The sequence below is a fragment of the Meriones unguiculatus genome, chromosome 7 (genome assembly GCF_030254825.1).
Source record: "Meriones unguiculatus strain TT.TT164.6M chromosome 7, Bangor_MerUng_6.1, whole genome shotgun sequence".
Classification (NCBI taxonomy): Eukaryota; Metazoa; Chordata; class Mammalia; order Rodentia; family Muridae; genus Meriones; species Meriones unguiculatus.
The window spans coordinates 22325972-22346558 of NC_083355.1; the positions used below are offsets into that span (position 1 = coordinate 22325972).

Here is a 20587-nt window from a genome sequence, read left to right on the forward strand (position 1 = left end):
TTCTCAGGTCCTTAATAGGACAATGGGACCTAAGGGACCACCTTTACATCTCATTTTTATAATCTGAGGACCTAAAACCCGCCCACACCATCTGAAACAGCAATACAGGCCTGGTCAGCTTAGGAGGCGGTGGCACACGACCTACCCCAGATACAGGGGAGAGCAGGGGGGCTGTGCTTAATGTGTGGACTGCAGCCTAGGCAAGCACTCACCAAGTTTAAAAAAATAAAGAAGCCTGCGAGAGTAAGTGACCACTGTGCAGGCAGAGCTGGACTGAACTGTGAATGGTTATCTGCTGGAGGCCTTTCCTCCAGTAACAGAACACACTGGTTCTGTACCTTTGAACTCATTTCCTGGCTGCAGCGTGTTACTTTCCTTCCTGGTCAACCCCTATCAAGCCCTGCATGAGTTCCTCCCAAGGACTATCATCTACTAGGCAATAGGCTTTGAAGGCAAAGACCATATCTTAATCATCCTCCTGGGTAGATTTCTGCCCCAAAGGACATGACAAATGCTCTCCATGTGAACGAATAAAAAGGACACCCAGTCAAGCTGTTTGCAGGAACAATTTTTATGGTTGGATATTATATATATATATATTTTTTATATATATTATATATATATAGTCTTTTAAATCTCAAGGCCATAAACCTAGAAGAATAAATTTTATCAGTTGTAAAAACAGCTGGAAAAAAAAAAAAACAACTGAGACTGGGTCTCGGTGGTATTAAAGGTGAAAAAACCCTTCTTCTCTGGAGCGGCTAGGATCCTGAGATGGACGTTCACCATGCACAGGGTATTGAGAAGCAAGAGGAAGGTGGCCTCCTTCCCGTGTGAGTTCCATTTCGTGGTCTGTTCGGAGGCACATTCACTGCGCGCACAGCTGGGCTTAAGCAACCCTCAGTGAGCAAGCTGGTGCTCTTATCACTTAACTCACACAGGGTCACGGAGCAGGAATCAAGTCACACTGGAAAGACCTGTCTGGCATCTTTCTGAGCATGCACTCGGACTCGCAGTACTATACCAGAGAGAGAACCTACAGGGCTGAGGGTCATTTAAGCAAGCACCATGTTCAGGCTAGTAAGTCAGGAGGAACAATAAAATCAATAAATACTTTATTAATCATATCAATAACAATAAGGGGGTCAAATAATCAGGAATTCAGCTACTGTGGTATTAATCCTCCCCCCACAGGTTTTTTTTTTTTTTAATCTAAATCATGTGAGAGTAATCCATATAGACACCCAGAATGAATCAGTAGGGAAGTAACCGGCACCCTTGCTGGCTGTGGTAAGCTCAGTGGACTCTCTGTTAACTCTCTGCTGACCACAAACAGACCTAGTTAAAATTTAACACCTAAGTCAAAGCTCAAGGAAACCCGCAACGATTTCAGCTTAAAAGGCAGTGGAGATGTGATATTGTACACCTCTGATTCCAGCACAAGCAGAGGCAGGCACATCCCTGAGTTCAAGGCCCGCCTGGTCCACAGAGTGAGTTCTGGGTCAGGGAAATCTTGTCTCAAACAAAACAAACAAACAAAAACCCCAACCAAATAAACAAACAACCAACAGCAACAAAAAACCAAATAAGTGAAGAGAAATAGACAGCACACACATACAAATGGATTCACAAGACCCCGCGGGCCCTGCCCCCACCTTTTTTCCACTGTCCTGTTGGGGGATCAGCCTCAAAGCACAGCCACCCACAGGTAAACAGAATCTGAGGGGTCACAAGGAACAAAGCACAGGAACCTCTAGGGCTCCCTGGGATCAAGGCGACCGGGAGGCAGGCAGCAAATACAAACCAACGGGGCCAAATGGCGGTTTTTAAAACATACAGGCAGAGAAAGCCCTCAGAAAACCACAGGAGATTCTGCACACACACACACACACACACACACACACACACACACACACACCCTTTTGTGGGGAAACCTGCAATCAAACTGCCACACTTAGCCGGGAGAGGAGACAATGGGTTTCCTCTCCATGCCATCACTTCAGACAGTGTCACTCATGACAAAAACACACCGCTTTCTTTTTTTGTTTGTTTGTTTCTTGCTTTTAAGGTTTAATTCAACTGCACAGAAAAGAAATGTACCAAGAAATCCAACCTGAGTCCAGCTAACACATCTTACGTCGGGGGTGGGGTGGGGGGTGCAGGGACCCACGCTATTGTGGAGCAGCCCTGTAACCAGAATTAAAAAAACAGTAAAATAAAACTCCAAAATAAATCACACAGGAAGTTATTGTTCCAAAGAAACTGATCACATGCAGGATGACGGACACACGTGCACACACGTTACGCTGGTCTTTTATTCAGTGTTGACTGTGAAACTGAGAAAGAACAAAAAAGTTAGACATAAAAAAAAAAAAAGGGTGCGCTAAAGCCCTCTGCCACCAGGGGAGTAAGACAGTCAGAGAAGAAAGCCGCCGAGCTGTAAGAAACAGGAGCAGAAAGGAAACAGCAGTTATCAAGGAAGGTTTTAATTACTTCGCAGAGGGCGAGGGTCGAAGCACAGAGAGCTAACACAAGTAAAGGCACAATGACTGTGGAGTGGAGTGGAACCGAACCCTTCCTTCAGTTAAATGCTTGCTGTTCTTTTTGTTTTTTTGCATGTGATTGAAGGTGATTGTCCTTTTTTTTTTTTTTTTCCTTTTCATTTAGTTTTCAAGAAATGAGTCTTGAAGGCAAAATTTTAATGGCCTCCTCTCTTCCCCCTCATTCTGTAAGTTTGGGTGGTTTAACAGTCTCTGACCACATAGCTAGGGACTGAGGAGTCTGGGGAGGGTAAGATTACACCTGGAATGTGAAGAATCTGCTTTGCAGATGATTGTAGGTTGGGTCTTCAGAAGGACAGACAGTGCAGTACAGTGCTATCAAAGGGCCTCTGATGCCCCACGCCCCACCCCCAGAACTTCACAGAACCAAGGACCCTGGAGTCACATTTCTCCCGCGCTCCCGTTAGCATTTGGCCTACAGATTATTTCAAGTGATCAGGAGAATTAAAACATACCCCACCCCTGAGTTGCTCTGTAGCAGGTCTATTTACAGTTATTTTTTCCTCCTCACCTCTCCCTGGAGGTAAATCTAGGTTTCAAGCTGGAAGCCACTGGGTGAAGGGATCCCCAGGGCAAGGGCCAGTGACTGGTTTCTTTGCCTTTGCTAGGAAAGGGGGCAGGGAGGAATTCCTGACAACAGCCTCCAGTTCATCATCTGGTGTAGCCCTGCACACACAATTGGCCTAGGCTGCGAAAAAGCCAATTCCCAGGAGAAAAGCACACCTGGAATAGCAAAGCACTTTGGTCCAGGTTTGGTCATTGGAGAAAGGGAAAGAGGGGCATCTAGCTTATTTGAAAACCAGAGGCCACTGCCCACCTTCAGGCAGGGCAGTAACAGCGATTATGTGTTTCCCATTAGGGAAAAAATAGCACAAACCCCACTGTTGACAAAGCTTCTTGTTGCTTAGCTGGGCAATGATTTGGGAGGGGATAAGGGAATCAAAGGGAGCAGGCAATAGCCTCGACATGAGACCACCCAATCTTCCACTGGAGAGACAGCACTCCCACGAGGAGGTAAGAGCAGTTCAAACGGGAAAAATTTTAGTGCTCTCACAGTCCGCCCACCTTAAACCTATATTACAAGCTTTGTACAACATACAAAATAGACCAACAGTTTTGAGGAGCACATTCCCATCTTCAATAGCAAATATACATGATAATAAATCTGTTATTAACAGAGGGACCAATGATGTATAAGGCAAAGACATTTAAATCGGGTGTTGTGTCATCAACATGCTCCATCAAATGGAGGAGCAAACCCATTCCCTTAGATCTAAATCCAGGCCTTTTTTTTGGTTGTTGTTCCATCAGGCAAAGACAATGAGAATATAATCAATACCCACATGACACAGTCTAAGGCTGGGGAATATAAAGGACGGCAGGTCATGTCAAGGAAGATATCAGCCCCACCTAAAAGCTGGGGTTTGGCTTTATTTGTGAGATTATTTATATATAGATAGATATTTTGATGTTCTATGTTTCAGTAAGGGGAAATTTTTACACACTCTGATAACATTGTACAAAAGGCATCAACTCCCATTTCAAAAACAAATGGGAAGACTTCACAGTCAAAGTTCAGTTAATTAGTCAGCATCTACCCTGGAACGCCTGCAGTTCAGCTCTTCTCTTAGCTCTGTTAATTCGAGGACGCTGGGGATACTCCTGGGAGTAACTGCTAACATAGTTGAGAAGAAGAATGATAAATAGTGAACAATTAGATGACTGGTGAGATCTAATCATGGCTGTCCCAAGAGTCAAAGTGGTCCAGGAGATGACAGAGGGTAACACCCAATAAATAAATAAGCCAAGTTAGGTTCCTGGTCACCAGCAATGGAAGATGTGGGTCTTACCTGGTATTTCGCACACATCCTGAGCCTATGTTCCACTAGATTAGAAAGGTCCCTATGAACCAGGTGTGCTGGCGCATGACGCACAGCCCAGCACAAGGGAGGCAAAGGCAGCCTGGTCTACAAAGTGAGTCCAGGACAGCCAGAAACCCTGTCTCAGGAGAAAAAAAAAAAAAAGAAGAATGGTCCCTACCACAGTTTAACCCCGTGGTGTAGATGAAGGTTTTAGGTAGCTTCCCCTATCCAATTCAAAGAACAGCCTTATCTCCCTACTGTCATGCAAGATTTGAGCAGCCTGTGCCCAAGGCAACGACTCTGTAGGGAACCAGCTTATCTGCTTGGAGGCAACCAGGTGTCCCACACTGCTGGAGAAGAGCCAACCACCGGCCGAGAAACCAACCTCAACTGGAGCATCTATTTCCTGTGCTGTTCACCTATCACTTGGAAGACGAGAAACAATGTATTGCTGGCTGCCAAGGAAGACCCACTGACTGGATTGTGGCACACCTCCCTAAGTCTTTGTGCTTCTTGGTTTACAAGACTGAGTATCGCATAGATTTCCTGTCCTTTTCTACTCTTCAGCCTTAACCTCTGCCATCTGGGGAAGGTAAGGGCGTCTGGGGAAGGTAAGGGCGTCTGGGGAAGGTAAGGGCGGCAGAGAAAACAGGAAGAGCCTGCTGTGTCAGGTGGGTGTGAGAGCCAGTATGAACAGGCTGTCAAGACCTTTGGCCAGAAGAGCCAGACCTTCCTGTGAAGTGAGTGCTTCCTTCTTTCCTTCTAAGTCTCCCTGGAGCATTGTCCAAGGGCTGAAGGAGTCTAAGGGCTGTTGACCACTTCACGGTTAATGAGAAAACACTGAGGCAATCCTGAGGTTGAGGTTAAGGCCCTAAACCCTCTCTTTTCATCTCTTTTAAGAAGCTTCTAGGGTTTGTGAATTGGGAATGAATAATGCCCTCTACCAAGAATGACTCTTCTCTCCAGGGATGAGGAAAAGGATCAACCTAGCACACTGGGGAAGGGGCAGGAGGTCCTGGAGCTCGGGCAGCCCTGGCCCTTAGCTGCAGAAGAGCTGCCTCACTCTGAAATGATCCTCAGTTTACTTCTCCTCTTCTACTGTTTAGTTCAACTGATTAGTACCCGGTGAATGTTCAGCTTATCCCTTGGGATGGGGGAGGAGGAATGAGAACAAAACTAAAACACTCTTTAAAATGAGGAAGAGTCATGTCCTTGTCCTTTCTGTAACCTGACCTTTAAAACAGATCACCTCTCTGCAAACCCCCTTCCTGCTTCATGAAAAGTACCCTTTTCCTCAGAAGTCCCGGCCACACCAACCCCTAAACTATGGAAAATAATGCACACACCACACTTCGCCCGAGGTGAGTAACAGCGGACAGAGGAGTCCATTTTCCACCCCATCCATGTGAGTCCCTTCACCACAACAAGGCACCTTTCCCTGGAAGCAAGCAGGAGACGTGGAGGCTTTCTCCTCTTCTGGCTAGCAGGCTTGCTGGAAGAGGGCGGGCACAGGGCTTGAGACCCTGCTACCAACAGAAAGAATCCAATCGCCAAGTCCAGAGAGGAGACGCACAGATGGAGCGGGGCTGGAGGATGCTCGGAGTCGAGGGTCGGCTGCACTGGAGGAACACTGTAGGAGCTCTCATGCAGGTTTCAGGGGTTGGGAGACCATCTGAGAAGAGGAGGTCCATCCTTTGCCTGAGGAGCAGGACCAAGCCAGGCTTCACCTGAGAATGGGTGGCAGAGGTGGGGCTCCACGCGCAGCTGGAGAAGACAAAAGACATACGCAGTCAGCTCACATACTAGACCCTAAATAACACTGCTGAAATGAGACAAGCTCCTTTTTTAAAAAGATTTTTTAATGTATGTGGATGTTTTAGCTGCATGTACAGCTATCTGCACACCAGAAGAGGTCATCTGATCCCATGAGACTATAGTTATAGATGGCTGGGAGCCACCAGGTGCTGAGAACTGAACTCAGGACCTTTGAAAGAGCAGCCAGTGCTCTTCAGCTCTGAGCCATCTCTCTGGCCTGAGAGAGGCTCTCTAAGTCAATGTTTAAAATCGGGGGACTAGGGCTGGAGAGATGGCTTGGTAAGAAGGTGCTTGCTGCCAAGCCTGCTGACCTGACTTTACTCCCCAGGATCTGCTTGGTGGAAGGAGAAAACCACCTCCAGCTGACATCTACATGTGCAAAACACATGTGACCTCAGAGAACACACAAACCATGCTGCATACAATCACTGGGGCTCCCTCCACTGTCCTCGTACCTCGGTTTGTCTTGCTGGGGTATACTCTTTGAAGATGCTTATACTCTTCTGGAGCAGGGAAGTCCTCCACAGGATGGAAGGAGTACTTAGACTCAAAATCATCTATGAAAAGAACAGAGCAGTAAGTCACCCTCCCACAGACTAGTACCAGCCCTTTTCAAATTCCTATTCTAAAGGAGTTTTAGGCAGATTCTTCAAATCTTCTTTTGTTTGTTTGTTTGTTTTGAGACAGGGTTTCTCTGTATAGACTAGAGACCAGGCTGGCCCTGAACTCCAGCGATCCGCCTGCCTCTGCCTCCGTGAGTGCTGGGATTACTGGCGTGTGCCACACCCGGCTGATTCCTCCAAAATTCAGACAGCATCGGAAAGGAGCACATCTACCTGTGTGTGCGCCAGGAGAAACAGGGTGGGCTTAAAAGGCTGGAAACAGGGTGGGCTTAAAAGGCTGTTCCCATGGGAAAAAGAGCTGAATTAAATTTACGAGGTGGTATCATTAACCTCAGATGGGAATGTGTGTCTCTAGCTAGTGAGAGTTTTAGCCAGAAAAAGGTGTTCCGCCTAGGTCACCCTATGTTGTTCTGCAATACAGTTCATACAGCCATGTCCTGGCGCACTTCTCCTTTCTATGAACCCTTCACAAGTTTCAAAAGTCTTAGGAACATCGCTTGATCATGAGCTTAAGAGGTTTTTTTGCTTCAACCCTTTCTTTTCAAAGCAAAACCCTGGTGCACCTATTAAGAACAGACTGGAATATATTGGGGGTAGTGACAGAGGAGCACCCATTAAAGAGTCTAGAGTATTAAGAGTTACTAGAGACCTCATGGTCCATTCCACGAGTCTTCAGCAGAGGCCTCACAACACATCTGGACACCTTTACTTACGGGCCATCCCACCCCATGAGATGAAGTCTCTCAAGTAGAGAGAGTTCAGCATTTGTAAGTTTGGAAAAGTTGATCCGATATGCTACATCTAGTCAATTTCCCAGTTCTGTATATGGAAAAAGTGGAGTCCGAAGAAATGAATGACTTCCCCAAAACAAAACAAAAACCCAACAAACAAAAAAACAAAAAATAGGGGCTGGAGAGATGGCTCAGTGGTTAAGAGCACTGTCTGCTCTTTCAAAGGACTCGGGTTCAATTCCCAGCACCCACATGGCAGCTCACAACTGTCTGTAACCCCAATTCCAAGGGATCTAACACCTTCACACTAATGCACATACATAAAATTAAATAAATTATTAAAAAAATAAAAATAAAAAAATAAAACAAAGCTGGTTCACCACTGCCCTCTGTGTATTATTATTATTATTATTATTATTATTATTATTGTTTTTGTAGTGCTTCAACCTAAGGCCCCTGTAAGCTATGCTTATTTAGCTTTTCATGCTTTCTCTGTAGTGCAAGGGATTGAACCCAGGGCCTTGCACACATTAGGCTAGTGCTGCACCAGAGCTTCATTCTGAGCCTCTTGAGAGTAAGTAACCAGGGATAAACTTGGATACATAATTCTAGGAGATATATGAACAAAGAGCACAGTCTACGCTGGAAAGCCTAAGCAGTGGTCCTTGGGGACTTGAGAGCTTTAGAATTAGCATGACCCCTGATGACTTGACTTCAATCTGTTCATGTAAGGAAAGGGGCGTCAATGGACTGGGAGCAGAACTCAGGGAGTCAGGAGAGGAAGTGCTATGAACCAAGTAATGCTCTAGGCCATTCTCTATCTCCAGGGGCCACCTTTCTACTAAGGCACAGGATTCGGTGACGTCACCACCAGAACTGTGAAACAAAACCACGAACTACTTACCCAAGAAAGAGCGGACAGTGGTGATGGAGTCTCTATGGCCATTCCTCAGGGGCGGAGGTGGGGGAGGGGGTGGCCCAGCTGGTGTCCTTGAGGGTGGAGGTGGGGGCTTTCCTCTGCTTGGTGGTTCTGACCCATGCATTCGGTAAGGTGGCGGGGGTGGGGGGGCATCCCTGGCACCATTTCTGATCATGGGTGGTGGAGGTGGAGGAGCTGCAATTGAAATTCAAAGCAGTTAGGCTTCAGCTGGAGCTGGCCAAACAGAGAAAAGTTTGAGATACAAACTAAGAAAGCAGCCTGGGGGGCAGGAGAGACGGCTCAGCGGTTAGGACCACTGGCTCACCCGCTGCTCTTCCAGAGGACCTGGTACAGTTCCCAGCACACACATGGCCGCTCACATCTGTCCGTAACTCCAGTTCCAGGGGAATCTAACTCCCTTACACAGATATACATGCAGTCAAAACATTAATGCACATAAAATAAAAATAAATAATTATTTTAAAATAAAAAGGGATGGTGAGGGAGTGAACATAAGAAATGCATTATGATACAGATGTATGAAATGTTCTGATGACGCTCTTAAATTTTATATATCAACTATTAAAAAAAAAAATCACAGAGTGCCAGGCAGTGGTGGTGCATGCCTTTCCAGCACTCAGGAGGCAGAGGCAGGCAGAGCTCTGAGTTCAAGGCCAACCTGATCTACAAAGCAAGTTTCAGGACAGCCAGGGCTAAACAGAAAAATCCTGTCTCAAAAAAGCAAAACAAACAAACAACAACAAAAAAATCATAGAAAATAAAAGAGAGAATCAGGCTCTAAGAGTATTCTTGGGTGGCAAAGCTGCTGCTCTCCCTCTCTCCCCACCCCTCTGGTTATCAGTTTTGATCTGTTGGGGTTTTTTTATGGTTTTTGTGTTTTTAAGATGGGTCTTCCACCCTGCCCCAAGACAGAGTTTCTCTGTGTAGCCCTGGCTGTCCTGTAAACTCTGTAGACCAGGCTGGCCTCAGAACTCGGAGATCTGCCTGCTTCTGCCTCCTGAGTGCTAGGATTACAGGCGTGGGCCACCACTGCCCAACAATGGGTCTCATCTTAACATAGGCTTGACTTAGACTTGCTAGGCAGCCCAGGGTGGTCCGGAACTTGCTGCTCTCTGCTCAGCCTCCACAGAAACAAGTGTGTGTTATCATACAACAGTGTCGTAATGGGATTTAGTAGAGACAGGCCCATGAACTAAGGTGTCCTTTACATACAACAAGCCCACCAGAGCACCACACTTCTAGCTTACAAACGAAAAACAAACTCAAAAGAATCAGAAAACTCTGCCCAATGTTACACAACAAATACAGCTACTATTCAGAAGACGGCAGGCTACTCAAGAACTCATCTCTGGTTACTGATGGGGCAGCAAGTAGAGGCCTCTCTCTGGCTCATGTTGCTCATGGCTTATGAATAGAATAAACTGGTAGAATGTGAAAATCCGGCAGTCTGCAGACACCTGAAACCACTTGTCTCAACCCACACGTCAGTTTTATTTTCTCTGCTTTTATTACAGGATGGGACTAGAAAGATAGGGGATGTGCTCACACTAAGAGCCTTCTAAAATCTCTAAGTTAAAAGTTTTTAGCTTCTTAAAGATTTATTTATTTTATGTGTATCCATGTGTGCCTGCATGTGTGTGTGTGAACCATGTGCATACTTGGCACCAGCAGAGGTCAGAACAGAGCATCCTCCAGTTTCCCCTGGAACTGGAAGTTCCAGCTGATCGTGAGCAGCCATGTGGGTAAAGGGAACAGAACCTGGCCCACTGGAAGAGCAGCCAACACTCTTAACTACTGAGCTGTCACTCTAGCTTTACCTCTAACCATTGTGCACATTTTTTTTAAACCTGAACTTTACAGAATCCTGAGCTACCTTATGGTTCTAGGTAGGGAAACAGCACTTCATCGATGTATCAGGTTATTGATGAGCTACTGTAAGGGGAGCACGAATCTACATGCATCCTAACCAAGCAGCAGAACATGATAATGGCCTTTTTATTAATTAAAAATGTTTTTCAAGACAGGTTTCTCTGTGTAACAGCCCTGGCTGTCCTGGAACTCACTCTGTAGACCAGGCTGGTCTCGAACCCACAGAGATCCTGCCTGCCTCTGCCTCCCCAGTGCTGGGATCAAGGGGTTGGGCCACCAGGCCCAGCTTACTTTGTAATTTGTATTTATTCTTATTTATGGGTATGTGTGTGTGCCTACATGTCTGTGTACACTTGTATGCACAGGTACCCACGGAGGCTAGAAGAGGATATCAGGTTTCTTGAAACTGAAGTTACAGACAGCTGTAAGCAGATATGCGGGCGCTGGGAAACTAACCCAGGGGCTCTGGAAGAACACTCAGTGCTCTTAACCATCTAGCCATCACTCCAATCTCCAAGGATGTTTGTTTTTTTTTACTATTATTATTATAATTAAAATTTATTTAGAACCAGGTGTGCTAGTGCACAGCTTTAATCCCAGCATTCAGGAGGCAGAGGGAGGCAGAGTTCAAGGCCAGCCTGGTCTACAGAGCAAGATCCAGGCCAGCCAAGGATACACAAAGACCTTGTTTCAAAAACAAAACAGACCACTGGGTGTGGGCCTGCAAGTCTTTACAAAGCCCTATACGTCCTCCTGGGAGCGCTACATAGCCCCTCCCCCACCCTCCCACCTCCCCGGCTGTCCCAAGTGTTATAAATATTCCTACTTCAGGTCTTTTCCACACTGTGGCCATATAGGTTGAGCCTTTTTTCACTCTAACCTCTCCCCCTACTCAAAATGCCATCATCCCTTCCCTAGTGCGTCTCCTTTCCTGGTTTATGTCTCTAAAGCATACTATATACCGTTACTCATATGCATTTACTAGGCGGTCCACAACCTGAGTTTTTTTTTATTTTCTCTAACAATTATTAACACATGAAAAGACACCAATAAACCGGGTCAAAACTTGAATTCTTATTCTCCCTAATCGCTGCAGAAAAAGCAAAGAAAAAAGATAGAAGGCTTGTAGGCTCTTACCTGCTCCCCTACTAGGAGGGTCTCTGGCTGGGGGAGGTGGCCTGTTACTCAACAAGGAGGGGGTGGCTGAGGTGGGTGGGGGAGGTGCAAGGCCTCTGACGGGACCTGGCGTTTTCCTATGCAAAGAATTGTGTCTCTGTGGCAGCTCAGGGGCTGACTCATTGGTGGGGCTTGAGGGCCCATTGGGGACCCCAGGAGGCTGGCGGTAAGGCGGTGGGGGAGGAGCCAGAGACTGGCCACTGGGTCCCGTTCTGATATTCACAGGGGAAGGAGGTGGCTTTACAGGGGGTGGAGCAGGATGTCCTTCTCGACCGGGGTGCAGCCTCTGTCCAGGTGTCGGAGGCAATGGTTTCTCCCTGTTGTAGGCTTGGGCTTTGCTGCTGTGCAGAGGCAGAGGAGTGGGGGGCGTGTTGGCAGCACGCCGCCCTGGGGGCGGTGGGGGAGGAGCAGAGGAGCTGTGCTTCATGCCGGTACCGCTGGTGGTATTGGGACGAGAGAGGTCCGGTAGGGAGGGTCTCTGCATCCGGGGCAGTTCTGGGAGGGAGGCCCGGCTGCTGTCGGTATCATCGTGAGGACGCCCACTGGCTGCAGACACTGGAGGCCTTGGTGCAGCAGCTCGAGAACTGGGGACTTGCGGGGCTGGCTTAGTAGCTGGCGTCTCTACAACACACCAGACGACACTGCATCAACGGTTAGTCTGTTAGCCAGGTCTCTGCTGACCCAGCCTCCTCCGAGCACTGCTCTCACTCGGGTTTGCTTGCTCTCCTGGGGCCCTGGGATCAAACCCAGAGGCCCAGGCATGCAAAGCACCGCTCTGCTGCTGGCCTACACCTCTAGCCCGAGTTCTGAGTTTTAAGCAGGTTTTAAAAGATCCAGAACCTGCAAATATATATATTGCTGACATAAGCTGAACACATTCAAATTGAATTATATTTATTTCTTTTACCCTTTTTTGAGGAAGGGGGTAGTTTCTGTGTAGCCCTGTCTATCCTGGAACTCGCTCTGTAGACCAAGCTGGCCTCAGAACTCAGAAATCTGCCTGCCTCTGCCTCCTGGGTGCTGGGACACACACCAGGCCCTGCTTGTCTTTCTGTTTCTTTTTTTAATTTTAATTTTTCTTCACAATTTATTCATTATATATCTCTCAACTCCTTCCAGTCCTACCCCCCCATCCCCTTCCCCTAGTCCACTGAAAGGGGCAGTTCTCCTCCTTTGCCATCTGCCCATAGCTTGTTAGGTCTCATCAGGACTGTCTGGATCCTCTTTCTCTCTGGCCTGGTAAGGCCGCCATCACCAGGGGTAAGTGATCAAAGAACAGGCCACCAAGATCAATACAGAGGCTGCCCCTGCTCCCCTTACTTGGGAATATGGAACACTTCAACTACTTGCATGTCATCCCTGCGCAGGGGCCATGCTGATGGTCTCTGTATTGTGCCAATTTTAGTATAAGTGCTGCTGAAGCGAGCACTTGTTTTTCTGTTCATTTCACACAACACAATGTCCTCTAGTTCTATCCATGTTGTCACAAATAACACTTAATTTTCTTAAGGGCCAAGTAATCTATTCTCTTTGTATACACCTTCATGTGTGTGTGTGTGTGTGTGTGTGTGTGTGTGTGTATGTAAATATTCTAATGTATTCATTTATGTATTTAGAGACAGGTCTCTCTCAGGTAACTTAGGCTGGCCTCGGACTCAATATGTAGCCAAGGCTGACACTGAATGTCTGAGACTGTCCTGCCTCTACCTCCCATGTTTGGAATTACACATGTGTGCACCTATCCTGGCTTATGCAGTGCTGGGATCTGGACTCAGGTCTTTTTTAAATATTTTATTTTTTTATTGTGTATACAATATTCTGTCTGCATGTACACCTGCACACCAGAAGAGGACACCACATCTCATTACAGATGGTCATGAGCCACCAGGTGGTTGCCAGGAATTGAACTCAGGACCTTTGGAAGAACAGCCAATGCTCTTAACCTCTGAGCCATCTCTCCAGCCCCTGGACTCAGGTCTTGATACACATTTCAACTCACCAAGCTATAACCCAGCACTTAAAATCCTTTTTGTTTCTTTAAGGCAGGTTCTCGCTCTTGTGTCAGGCTGGCCTCAAACTTGTGATTCTCCTGCCTCAGCCTCCTAAGTAGGATGGCAGTCATGTACGGCAACACCAGCTCACATTTTCTTTACCTAAGTTAATCATATTTTATTCACCCTCAACTTTGCTTTATGCTATTGTAACTATTCTTCTTTCTTCTTCTTCCCACCCTCAACTCCAGTTCTCATCCCAAGATAGCACAGCTGGAACAAGTCAAAAAAACAGATGTGGTTGGGAGACATCATGAGAGATCACGTCTCAGATACCTGAGGCATCCTTGGCTCCCACGGGTCGGAGCTTCGGCACTCCTCCTTGAAAGAGACCTCCCTTGGGCTGCAGAGCAGCAGCTCCAGAGCTGTAGCCACCACTGCTCCCTTTGGGCTCTGGAAGGCAGAGGTAAGGGTTTCATTTCATCTGCTCTGAGCCGCTGGCCAAGTCAAGCCTGAGGAAAAAGAGCTCCCCCCTCTAGGCTTTCATTTACAAATGTACCAATCTTGCTTTTGCCTATCAGGAAGCAGCAAGCAGCCTCCCCACACCAAACGCCATCAAACCCAACAACACTCAGGCCCTGCAGCTGCACACCTTCATGTGAAGACCATTAGCACACAAACAAGCTACAAGGACAAGGGAAGGGGAAGCCATTAGGGTACAGAAAAAGAACTCAAAGATCTGTTCAGCAGAGTTCTCTGGGCTCAGGGGGATTAGTGTAAACACACTCTCCTGAAGCCGACAAGAATGGACATGTACAGCAAGTGGACAACCATCTTGGTTTCAGCCAAGAAGCTTCCAGGAATGCGGTGGTCTCCTAAGAGCCAAGGATGTGCCCTGACAAACACTAGCAGCAGTAGAGGAGGAGTTTTTTTTTTTTTTAATTTATTTATTTTTTATTTTTTAAAAAACCAGGCCCTAATTTCTTTTTTTTTTTTTAATTAATTTATTTTTATTTTATGTGCATTCAGTGTGAAGGTGTCAGATCCCTTGGAATTGGCATTACAGACAGTTGTGAACTGCCATGTGGGTGCTGGGAATTGAACCCGGGTCCTTTGGAAGAGCAGACAATACTCTTAACCACTGAGCCATCTCTCCAGCCCCCGAGGAGGAGTTTAAATGCTGAGAAAAGTTAAGAAGAACTTTCATGGTATTCAACTCTGAAACTCACAGCAAAGTCAAGCTACCCAGAATACCATTTTCCCACTGGAGAAATGACAATAAATGGGATGGTCCAGAGGCGTCTTCCAAGCCTGGATCCTGACTCAAACCTAGGGAAAAAGCTTAGACTCACTCTCAATGATAGGAGCGCTCCGATCATTAACGTTGGTCACCTTCTTCAGTTTGGTCCCTTTGCAAATGTCTTGTAAGAGGGCTCCTCTATTCCGCTGCTCATCTCTACTGAGTTTGGGCTGTTCTGTGTTTGCCTGGAGGAAGAAGCAAATGTGAAGGTGACCCTGAAGAGCTCCTTCTATCACAAGCCTGCCAAAGTGACTTAAGCCAAGGTGTTCCATAAGATGCTGGTGCAATACAGTCAGATAGATGTGCCAAGTAGCAATATCAATGTGCACCATTACTCTCTCAACTCCCCACTTCCTTCTGTGAAGGGCACAGACCTCCCTCCATTCACAAGCTTCTGGGGAGGGCAAGACCAACCACGACTTTGTGTCTAGGACATGTTAAAAAAGCTCCATCCCAGCACAAGCTTTTACTGAGCACTCACCGTGCGTCAGGCATCGTGCTATGTATTGCTTAGGTTGCCTCATTTAAAACTTGAAATACTCCCACAGAAAGGTATGATTACCATGATCCACATTTCAAAGTGTGGCTCAGAAGCTCAGGAGTTTCCGATGGTCATGCAATTAGTAACTGGTAAAAGCAAGAATCCACACCCCAATGCTGACTCTGCAGAACTGTATCCCAGCATAACCTGTCAACTTCCTACTACGCTGTCTTCTATACAGTGTTAAGCAGAAGGCCTCAGCAGTCCTACCCCAAAACTGAGGTAATAATAGTTCTAGAAAGTAGCTGAACATGCAGAGGTCAGAGGACAACTTTCTGGAGCTAGCTTTCCCCTTCCACTCTGCGTTCTGGAGCGCGAACTCGGGTCACCAGGCCTGCACAGCAAGAGCCTGTACCTGTCAGACCTGAGCCAAGTTTTAAATGCCGATGCGATTGCCTCAGAGTCCCTGCCTCTTTCAACACCATGTTTCTTTTCAGGTCCTTCAGATTCCTCTTATGTCACTTCCCAGAGTTCTATCCTTAGCCTCCACCTAAATGTTAATGATGAAAGCCAATCAGGATTTGTGCACTACATATAAGCCCCCAAATCTCTGTGTGTTGTGGGTGGATATGTTCATTTGTATCTGCGTGTGTGCACATGCATAAGGAGACCAGAGGCTGACATCATGTGTTTTCCTCAATTGCTCTCCAGTTCATTTTTTTGTATTTGTTTGAGACCAAGCCTCACTACACAGTCCTGGCTGTCCTGAACTCACAAAGATCCACTCACCTCTGCTACGCTCAGCTTTTGTTTTGGTTTTTTGAGACAGGGTTTCTCTGTGTAGCTTTGTCTGCCCTGGACTCAATTTGCAGACCAGGCTGGCCTTGAACTCACAGAGATTTGACTGCCTCTGTCTCCCAGAATGCTGGGATTACGGGTGTGCACCACTGTGCCTGGCTCTCAGCTTTTTTTTTTTTTTTATACACTAACTAGAGTGAACTGAGGACCTCACACTTGTGCTTCAAGCACTTTACTGAGTGTGCTGTCTCCTCAACCCTCCTGTTTTTCACTTCTTCCCTTCATGTCTGACCTGAGCTCCACATGCACATTAGCAAGTACAGGGCATCTCCACATAGTATCCCACACATCTAAAATATAGCACACCACAGCTGTAGTTCTGGGTGCACTTGTCAAATGTCTGTGTGTGTGTCAGTGCTGGGGCTCAAACTCAGCGCACGGTATCGTCTACGCAAGTGCTCTACAACTGAGCTACAGCCCCAGTTCACCTGTTAAATCTTAACACTAGCAAGCATAGAGCTGTTTTTCTTTTTTTTGCCCCCATTTATTTATTTCATCTGTGTGTGTGTGATGACTACTCACATTCAGACCAGCCTAGGCCTCAAATACCCTTTTTTAAACAACAAACAGCAGGTGGTGAGCTTGGTGGTGGTACACACCTTTAATCCCGGCACTTGGGAGGCAGATCTTTGTGAGTTCAAGGCCAGCTTGGTCTACACAGTGAGCTCCACACCAGCCCACACTATACAGTGAGACCTGTACTCAACAAAACAAAATAAGGGGCTGGAGATGGCTCAGGGCTTGAGGGCACTGGCCGCTCTTCCAGAAGACCTGGGTTCAATTCTTAGTACCCACATGGCACTTATCAGTTCAGGGCACCTGACACCTCTTCTGGCCTCCTACAACACTGGGCACTCACATGGTGCGCACACACACACACACACCCATACCTATCAAATAAAACAATTTAGAAACCTGTAATGAACTGACTGGGGGTAACAGACCGTATGGCAGCAGGAAACTACCACCTCGAATCCTCATCCCCTCTCAAGGATGTTAGAGAAATGAGACTGACCTATTTGGATTTTTTTTTCTTTTCTTTCTTTTTTTTTGCTGTTGTTTTTGTTTGTTTATCTATGTTTTCTGGATTTTCAAGAAAGGGTTTCTCAATGTAGCCTTGGCTGTCCTGGAACTCACTCTGCAGAACAGGCTGGCTCCAAACTCAGAGATCCCGTCTGCCTCTGCCTCCCCAGTGCTGGGATTAAAGGTGTGCGCCACCACCCTGCTGAGACTAACCTTACATAGCAAGATCCTGTTACAAACAAAACCACAGGAGGGGTGGGTGCTGGAGAGATGGCTCAGTGTTAAGAATATTTGCTGCTCTTGAACTTAGATTCAGTTCCCAGAAACCATGTTTGGCTGAACACAGCTGCTTGTAATCCCAGTTCCTAAAGATCCTGAAGACCTCTCCTGCCTCCTGGGGCACCAGGCATGCATATGGTACACATACATGCAGACAAAACACTCATCCATGTAAAGTAAATATAAAAGAAATAAAAAATACAACTGAAGAGCAAACTCAGAGTGAAAGAGTGGTCAGGTAAGAAAAAATCAACGTTTTCAACAAAGAAGATTGAAAAGAAAAAGAACATAACAGTATGGAAAGTCCACCAGTTTACTTAAAGGTTTTAGGACAGCCTAGTGGAGAGCTTACTTACCTGATTAAAGGTGGGAGGTGGGGGAGGGCCGGGCGGAGGTGGGGGAGGAGGAGGAATTGGCATCCTTGCCCTGCTCCCAGTTGGCACCGTTCTCTCTCCGTCTTTATTTGCAGCTTTAGGTCATTCATATACCTGTAAACAAAACCAAATTCAAAACACAACTTTATACTTAGTGGTTCCTGTGTGCTCAGGAGGTCTACACTGGACAGGGACCAGAGATCCTGAGCACTTCGTCTCATACATAAACGCCCTGTAAAGCGCCAACTTACGGTCTCCTTTTATAAATTATTCTGTTTTGTGGTACTAGGACTCAAATCCAGGGCCTCATGTGTACTAAGTGTGGGCTTCACCACTGATCTCTCCCCCCAGCCCAATTAAAAAACAAACAGAAAACAACAAAAAAGACCCACTATATTTTAGAAGTTTCAGGTTCACAGCAAAACCAAGCAAGAAGCATCAAGAATTTCTCTGTAACTCTGTCCCCATGCATGCATCTCACCCCAGCATGATCGCTGGATCATACACCAAGAGCATGCTTAATTCTGTCAGAAGATGCCAAACTTCTTCAAAAGTGGCTATCCCAATTTTGGATTTGCACCAGCAATAAATAATTCCTTTATTTTCATAAGCCTACCTGCCATTGGCGTATTTTCTTGGCTGAGGCAGTCCTTTGACTTTGGGGGGATGGTGCTAGAGCCTGAAGGTGTGGTGAGCCTGCCTTCTACCAATGAGCCATTCAAAGCCCTAGCCTTCCTTTTTTTCTTTCTTTCCTTTTCATTAGACTTTTCATTTTACTGTTGGGTTTTAAAGCTCTATGTATCTAGTGAAATATTTTCTTCCAGTTTGTGGCCTGCTTTCTCAGTCTCTTTATTTATTTATTTATTTATTTATTTTTTACAGCTTTTTAAGAATATAAAATCATGGTGGTAGCACATGCCTTTAATCCCAGCACAGAGGCGCAGGCAAGTGGATCTCTGAGTTCAAGGCCAGCCTAGTCAACAGAACAAGTCCCAGAACAGCCAGGGCTACACAGAAGAAAAAAAAAAAAAAAACAAACCAAACCAAAAAAACCTGTCTTAAAAAACCTACTACACACACACAGACATACACATAATATGCAAAAATATACATACATGTGAAATCATTCTCAGTTTGAGAGGCATTAAAAAACAAGCTGTCAATCAGATTTGACTCACAGGCCACAGTTCACCTGTACCTCGGAACAGTCAGACCCATGGGGCTTGATTAGAGAATAAAGACTACATGAGAAATTACCTACCTACTTGGTCACAAAACACTTAGCCTTTGAAACCTACCTCTATCTGCCCATAACAGTTTGCTTCATTTCAGATAGGACTGAAATGAGAGAACTGAGGTCATTAAACTGGCTAAAGATAAAACGAGAGCTTAAGAACAGCAAGTCCTCCAAAGTTTGGTCCCCAAAAAAAATCTCTTTCCTTGATCTCCAAAAATGGAAGCCAAAATAACACGGCACCATGAACACAAACTCAGATAGGAAAGATACAAAATAAAGGGCTAGAGAGATGGCTCAGCAGTTAAGAGAACCCGCTGCTTTTGCAGCTCCCACACGGTGCTGTTCCCAACAGCCTATAACTCCAGTTCCAGAGATCCAATGGCCTCTCTGGCCTCCACGGGCACCCACCCACCCACACGTGGCACACAGAAACAAAAGTAAAAATAAATCTTAAAACAAAACAGATTAGGGCACAGGGATTTGCAGTAACCCACAGTACAGATGGGACAGCATGTGTACCAAGGCATGCCTTAAGGTCAAGCTAGCATGGCAAGCCACAGGAAGGCCTAGTTTTGAAGGCCTTACAGGAATATCCATGATCCACTGTGAATAGAGCAATTTCAATAGTCTCTCCATGTCCTGGAGTGAAGAATGGAAAGAGGTGTCCCAAAGGTTCTCTAAGACCAGGAACTGTCGAAGGGGAGTAGAACTCATTAGAAACCTGACTGACAAATCTCCAACCCCAGCTCCTGCCAGCGTGATATCTGGCACGACAGAGCTGTTTCAAAGAGCTCAGCAAAGATATGGACAGTGCCAGGATGGCATCTTGTGGAGGCTGACACCTAAACTCACTTCAAAACCAAGCTGTGGGGTGGTGATATGGCTCAAGGGTAAGAGCATTTGCCTCCAAGACTACAAGCCTGCGTTCAGTCCTTAGAGCTAATATGGGGGGGGGGGGGGAAGCACTCCCAACAAGTTGTCCTCTGACTTTCACACACATCCAAGCAGGGACTGGAGAGATAGCTCAGTCAGTAATGTGCACTGGGTTCGGTCCCCAGAACCAACGCTAAAATAGTTGAGTATGCCCAGAGATGGGAGCGCATGCTTTTAATCCCAGAAGAGGCAGCTGAACTTCTGAGTTCGAGGCCAGCGAGGGCTACACAAACAGACAAACGCTTAGTATGGCGGTGCACACTTTTAATCCTGGTGCAGAGTAAACAAGACAGGAGGAGGCAGCCTAGCTTTCACAAGTTCCAGGCCAATGAGAGACTTGACATTCTCAGTTGTCCTTACGGTCCCCCACAGGAGTGCACACACACACTAGCTAGCTCCCTCCAAGGGAAATGCCATTTCGCTTCTGGTTGCAGAGGTGAGTATAGCTAGCAGCCTCCCTTAACTGGAGACCTAACCCTCCAGCACGGCAGTTCTCAGCCACACAGTCTCCACCCCTTTGCAGGTGGCATATCA

The 20587-nt window shown here is 46.5% G+C and overlaps 1 protein-coding gene and 1 non-coding gene across 13 annotated transcripts in view; both read right to left on the bottom strand.

Annotated features, from left to right (window-relative positions):
• Window positions 1-1085: 1085 nt before the first annotated feature.
• The window catches only part of Wipf2 (WAS/WASL interacting protein family member 2), a 38132-nt gene continuing 18630 nt past the window's right edge, over window positions 1086-20587 (bottom strand). For all 12 annotated transcript variants that reach the window (XM_021653427.2, XM_021653429.2, XM_021653430.2 and 9 more), the window contains 7 exons: window positions 17866-17997; window positions 14921-15053; window positions 13905-14021; window positions 11539-12198; window positions 8497-8706; window positions 6694-6795; window positions 1086-6187 (listed from right to left, as the gene is read on the bottom strand). In XM_021653427.2, the coding sequence (XP_021509102.1) occupies window positions 6147-6187; window positions 6694-6795; window positions 8497-8706; window positions 11539-12198; window positions 13905-14021; window positions 14921-15053; window positions 17866-17928 (1326 nt within the window). In that variant the 5' untranslated portion in view covers window positions 17929-17997 and the 3' untranslated portion in view covers window positions 1086-6146. The remainder of the gene's footprint in view (window positions 6188-6693; window positions 6796-8496; window positions 8707-11538; window positions 12199-13904; window positions 14022-14920; window positions 15054-17865; window positions 17998-20587) is intronic.
• LOC132655491 (U6 spliceosomal RNA) lies at window positions 12900-13006 on the bottom strand. The gene has a single exon (XR_009593299.1). It is a non-coding gene; the product is annotated as a U6 spliceosomal RNA (small nuclear RNA).